This window comes from Callithrix jacchus, chromosome 20 (genome assembly GCF_049354715.1).
Source record: "Callithrix jacchus isolate 240 chromosome 20, calJac240_pri, whole genome shotgun sequence".
Lineage (NCBI taxonomy): Eukaryota > Metazoa > Chordata > Mammalia > Primates > Cebidae > Callithrix > Callithrix jacchus.
The window spans coordinates 27,519,135-27,525,134 of NC_133521.1; the positions used below are offsets into that span (position 1 = coordinate 27,519,135).

The 6,000-nt window shown below is 54.6% G+C and overlaps 1 protein-coding gene across 12 annotated transcripts in view; it reads left to right on the forward strand.

The window, feature by feature from the left end:
* Positions 1 to 5,695, forward strand: part of WWP2 (WW domain containing E3 ubiquitin protein ligase 2) — a 179,724-nt gene extending 174,029 nt beyond the window's left edge. For 7 of the 12 annotated variants that reach the window (XM_054248419.2, XM_078357355.1, XM_054248420.2 and 4 more), the window contains 6 exons: positions 288 to 428; positions 1,091 to 1,211; positions 1,660 to 1,764; positions 3,246 to 3,342; positions 3,560 to 3,632; positions 3,861 to 5,694. In XM_054248419.2, the coding sequence (XP_054104394.1) occupies positions 288 to 428; positions 1,091 to 1,211; positions 1,660 to 1,764; positions 3,246 to 3,342; positions 3,560 to 3,632; positions 3,861 to 3,960 (637 nt within the window). In that variant the 3' untranslated portion in view covers positions 3,961 to 5,694. 12 annotated transcript variants of the gene reach the window in all.
* The last annotated feature ends 305 nt before the right edge of the window (positions 5,696 to 6,000 follow it).

Here is a 6,000-nt window from a genome sequence, read left to right on the forward strand (position 1 = left end):
ACTGATAGGAGGGATGTCTCTGGGCGGGGAGTAGGTGCTGATGGCCTGGATTTTGTCTGCCAGAGTGTCCCCTGAGCTCTCATGCAGCTTTTATAAGAGCTTGTGGAGAGAATTGCCTTCTGTGGACAGTTCTAGAATTCTCTCCTTGAGTCAGGGAGCTGTTGCTTGTCACTCTTCTGGATTCTAGGCCACCTGTGAGGCCTTGGTGTCCCACAGGCAACAAAGCAGGACCCAGGAAAGACCCCGCCACTATAGACATCTTCCCGCTTGGTCTCCTGTGCCCCCAGAGAGAACAACCTGGAAGAGTGTGGCCTGGAGCTGTACTTCATCCAGGACATGGAGATCCTGGGCAAGGTGACGACCCACGAGCTGAAGGAGGGCGGCGAGAGCATCCGGGTTACGGAGGAGAACAAGGAAGAGTACATCATGTGAGTCTCTGGTGCCGGGGGACTCTGCTCCAGGAGTCCCAGCAGGTGGCAGGAAACCTAGCGGGTTGCAGAGAAAGATGGGCCGCCACCTGTGGCCTATGGGTCACTGTGGATCCAGGACCCTGCCATTTGCATCTGCCTCAATGGTGGCTACTAGCAGCCAGTCACATGATGGCACGAGCTGGGGGAGCCAGAGCTGAGGTCCTTAGTTACTAGCTCCAAGCTACACTTTTTCGCCACGTGAAAGATTTCAAGCCTGCTGGGTAGAATTTCTTTGAAGTCACAACAAGCTGAACTGTCTGCATGTTTCTCCAGGCAGAAAGGATCTCCGTGGCTTGTGTGCCTAGACCCACTGTCTCCTGTGTCCCCGTTCTCCATGCCTGTTCCTCAGGTCTCTCGGTTTAGGCTTTTTATCTCCATGCTTCCATACGTCTGAGGTTCAGTCGGTGCTGGGGGCAGGAGCAGGAGGAGGTGGTGGTGAGGATGGTTTCAAAAACTCAGGTGTCTGCAGGTCACTGTGAGGTCCTCAGGGCCGCACTCTGGGGCCTCCAGCAGGCTCGGTCTGGGTGTGCGAAGTCAGTTTTGCTAATCCAGTGGTCCTGTGTAGGTCCAGGCCACGTGGCCTGTCTCAGGCTCCACTCATGGCTGGTCTTTGGTCTCAGGCTGCTGACCGACTGGCGTTTCACCCGAGGTGTGGAAGAGCAGACCAAAGCCTTCCTGGATGGCTTTAATGAGGTGGCCCCACTGGAGTGGCTGCGCTACTTTGATGAGAAAGAGCTGGAGGTAAGTGTCTGAGGTTGCTGGGACCCCGAGCCCCTGCTTCTGGGGCGATCCTGCTATGTGATACGCTCACTGTGTACCCACAGACACTCACCAATAAAACTCCCACTTCGACAGGGCAGATGGGTTTGATTTGGCATCTCAGTACCCATCCTTTTCTAGACACTTGTTTCAAGAAAGGAGAAACTTCTGGAGGCTGAGGCAGGAGAATCTCTTGAACCTGAGAGACGGAGGTTACAGTGAGCCGAGATCACACCACTGCACTCCAGCATGGTGACAGAGCGAGACTCTATCTCAAAAAGAAAAAAGAAAAAGGGACTTACATTACCCATATGATTAACGCTGACACCAAAAACAGCTAGTTGAAGACGTTTGGGGCAGTGTCAAATGCTGGCCAGTGGCCGATGAGTAGGGATGGACCACTAAGGATGCTGATTCCTCCTCTCCCCAGCTGATGCTGTGTGGCATGCAGGAGATAGACATGAGCGACTGGCAGAAGAACACCATCTACCGGCACTACACCAAGAACAGCAAGCAGATCCAGTGGTTCTGGCAGGTGGGTCTCGGGGCCCAGGTTTTGGCAGGGACATTTGGGCCATTGGCCAAAGGAAATGGGTCCTGAGGAAACCTCATGCGCAAGGACCTTCAGCTTTGACTCGGTCCTCACCTCCCATAACTTGCAAAGGGAGACGATACACCTGCTTTGGGATGAACGGGGGCAGTTCTAGTGGAGTGGTGGCCAGCACGTGTGACAGGATGTTGTCAGTGGTGGACCAGCGCGTGTGACAGGAGGTTGTCAGTGGTGGACCGGTGCATGTGACAGGAGGTTGTCAGCCTTGGACCAGCTGGTGTGCAGGGACAGACCTGCAGGCAGATGGCACCTGTCACTGGCTGAGAGGTCCCCTGCCAGCCAGATGGGACAGGAAGGCAGGGGTTTGGCTCCAGAAAACAGAAAGAGCTGTCATCCTACGTATAATTAATGTGTTGATTCCTTAGTGTGCATGGGTTTTGTTGTTGTTATGAAGTATAGCATATAAAAAACCATAACTATTACAGATATTCTTAGTATATGTCTGTATGCATATGTATATATACGAACTTTTTGTAGAGGTGGAATTTGTATAACATACAATTAACTATTACATTTTTTTTTTTCAATAGAGACAGGGTCTTGCTATGTTGCCCAGCCTGGTGCTGAACTCCTGGGCTCAAGCTGTCCTCCCATCAGCCTCCCAAAGTGCTGAGATTACAGGCGTGAGCCACTGTGCCCAACCCATTTAAGTTTTTAAAATACACAATTCATAATAAAGTAAATTTGGTACCAGGAAGGGGTACTGCTATACATATACCCAAAAATGTAGAAGTGACTTTGGAAAAAAAAAAAGATACACAATTCAGTGGCTTCCCACCCAGGCTGAGGTGGGCAGATCACTTGAGATCAGGAGTTTAAGACCAGCTTGGCCAACATAGTAAAACCTCCTTTCTACTAAAAGTACAAAAAAATTAGCTGGGCATGGTGGCAGGTACCCGTAATCCCAGCTCCTCAGTAGGCTGATGCATGAGAACCACTTAAATCTGGGAGGCGGAGGCTACAGTGAACTGAGATTGCGCCGCTGCACTCCAGCCTGTGCAACAGAGTAGTGGCTTCCAGTACATTCACAGTGTTGTGCAACTGTCACCACTGTCTAATTCCAGAACACTTAGTCTCCCCAGAAAGCAGCCTTCTACCCATTAAGCAGCCACTCCCATCTTGAGTCTATTCCTAAAAAGCAGAACTTGGGTGGGAAGAGAATATCCAACCGGAGGCGTCCCTGAGACCCAGGGATGTCCCATGGACGGTGGGAATCTTCTGCAAACACATCCTCTTAGCAAAAGCCCTTCCGGAGTTTCTCAGGTTGGAGGCTGTCACCCCCTGCCCAACCTTGCTTTGTGTTCTCAGCCCCAAAGAGGGGCCCCGCTGACCTGGAGAGCTCCTCATTAGGGTGAAGTGCTGGGCGCAGGGGCCGCCTGACTGTGCCTTGACTTGCGGAGTTGCAGGTGGTGAAGGAGATGGACAATGAGAAGAGGATTCGGCTGCTGCAGTTTGTTACTGGGACCTGCCGCCTGCCCGTTGGGGGATTTGCTGAACTCATCGGTACGTGTTCCCTTGCCCTCTGGTGCCCTGGCTGGCAGTGAGCACACCTCAGAGGGAGGAGAGACCTGGTGTCTTCCTGGTAGCAGGTTGGCGGGATGGGGAAGAGCTGTGGCCTCTGTGTCCTAGAGCCAAGCCTGTCTGTGGGTGGAGCTGGAGGGTCCCGCTTTGGGACGGGGCGTCTCTGTTGACATCCGATGTGTTCTGCCTTGGATCACAGGTAGCAATGGACCACAGAAGTTTTGCATTGACAAGGTTGGCAAGGAAACCTGGCTGCCCAGAAGCCACACCTGGTGAGCCTGCTGGTATTACTGGGAGATCAGAGAGCCTCAGACTTGATGAGCTCCTGGGGCAGCCCAGTGGGTGTAGTGTTTGCATGCCCCTGGGGTACTGGGTTGGAGAGATGGGACTGTGATGGGCATCTGATCTACCATGTTTTACATGTGCAACACTTCTGTTCCAGTAGTCCAGGAGCTTCTGGCCTCCCGGGGCTGACTGTCCCGCCTCCCTCCTCTCTTTAGCTTCAACCGTCTAGATCTCCCACCCTACAAGAGCTATGAACAGCTGAGAGAGAAGCTGCTGTATGCCATTGAGGAGACCGAGGGCTTTGGACAGGAGTGACCAAGGCTGCCCCTCCCACGTCCCCCAACGCACATGTAGTCCTGAGTCCTCCCTGCCTGAGAGGCCATTGGCCCCGCAGCCCTCGGGAGACCCCCGTGGATGTGGCCCTGTGTGGGACCACACTGTCATCTCGCCGCTGGCAGAAGAGCCTGATCCCAGGAGGCCCTTCAGTTCCCCCACCCGCGGAGGGCAGTCTGGAATAAAGCCCTCTAGTTGCCTTTGCCCCACCCTTGCAAAGTTCCAGAGGGCTGACCCTCTTTACAGAACACCCCCCTCTCCCCTGGGCCCCACCCTGGGTGTGTGTGAGTGTGGAAGGGAAGGTGTTGCATCCCCAGGGGCTGTGGCGGAGGCCTCATGGGCTAGTTTGGCGAGGAGACTGGCCATTGGGGGTGGCTGTTCTGGAATGAGAGAGCCAGGGGTCTTTGCCAGCAAAGGAGGTTCTGCTGTAATTGAGCCTCTGTGATGATGGAGATGAAGTAAGGGTCCGAGGGAGAGGATCCTGGGGCAAGGCTGTCTCCGCCTCCCTCCCTAGCAGGCGCCAGCCGTGGAGGCTGAGTTGTGGGACGCATGCCGGTCAGTTCATTCACTCTCAGCAAATGAAGGTTTGTCTAAACTTCCTGGGTATCCATGGGACAGAAACAGCAAACTCCCCCAGACTTTCTTTGTACATTTATAAACTTGAAGCATTTGCGTTGTAGGGTTGCTTTTTGTTTTGTTTTTTTTTTTTTTGCTGCTGTCACTTTCTGTCCAGGAGCTGGCACCCCAGGGGTCCAAGAGTTTCCCAAACAGCCACTCCTCTCAGGAACCCGCATGGCGGTTCCAGTGCAGCCTCACAGGGACCTCGCCCCTGAGACTGGCAGAGTGGAAGGGGTTGGGGTCCCAAGCGCCACTCCCAGCCTTGCCGCCTTTGATAGAGAAGAAATCCCTTTGCTAGATAGGGTCCCCTGGGCAGCCCCCACTGTTGGGACATGGGTCTGGCTGTGGAGCTCCCCTGCCAGCCCCTGGAGCTCCACGTGGGCTTGTTCATCCGCTGTTCAGAATGGAGGGCGGCCCAGCCAGCAGATCTGCATAGGTGCGAGGCTTTATCAGCACACAGGACATGAAAACCAGCAGAAAGGCCCTGAGCTGCTGCATAGCCCAATCTGATTTCTGTATTTCCCGCCAGCCTCCAACACGGGGACTCTGCCATGATTGGAATCTTCATAGGTCATATTGAAATCTTCAAGGTGACTGTGCCGCACCGGGATGCTGGGGCAGTCATCGTGGCAGACTCCCCAGCCCAGGCTCCCAGCATTCTAGGACTCCAGGCAGCCCCTTGGACTGGTCCTGGATGCCTTCCAAGCACAGTCTCATGTGCACAGATTCTTGGCCTTCCCCCAGCCTGGGAGGCACAGCCCACGTCTGCCTCTGTCTTGTGTGCTGATTTGAGTGGCTCAGCTTGCCGAGGTGCAGCTTCTTCTGTCCCTTTCAGTCATTTGCTGTACTTCCCTGTGGCACGTCACCATGGAGACCACCCCGTTGGGTGGGTCGGGGTGTAAGCTGCCAGGCGGTTTGGAAGCATCAGGCTCACGGGTGTTCATGTGTGTTCGTGCGTGTGCGTACGTACGTGTGTATAACTGAAGTGTCTGTACCGAATGCCCTTTGCTAGCGATGGGTTGGTCACCAGTTTGTTTTGTAAGCCTGCCCCCTGCCTCAATATTGCCAGTTTCTTGTGCAATAAACAATCAGCAGCTGTGGGTGGTGTTGGCGTGGATGTTTACAAACCCACTGTCCTCCAGTTGAGAGGCCTCTGGGCCCCACAGACCCTCCAGGCCTGGACAGAGGTGGAAATTCCCTGACCTCTCTGGTTTTGAGAAGCACCTGTGTCCTGACGGAGGCTTCCCCCCACCTCTGGGCTGGGAAGCTGAGTCCTGGCCCAGGGGTCACCGGCTTCAGCCCTTGGTCGGCCGCCTCACCGCACCCTTTCGGCACCCTCAGCCTCTCAGTGCCAGGCTTGGGTGTCTCCAGGCACTTGCCGTGGGGTGCAGAACGGGAATAGCT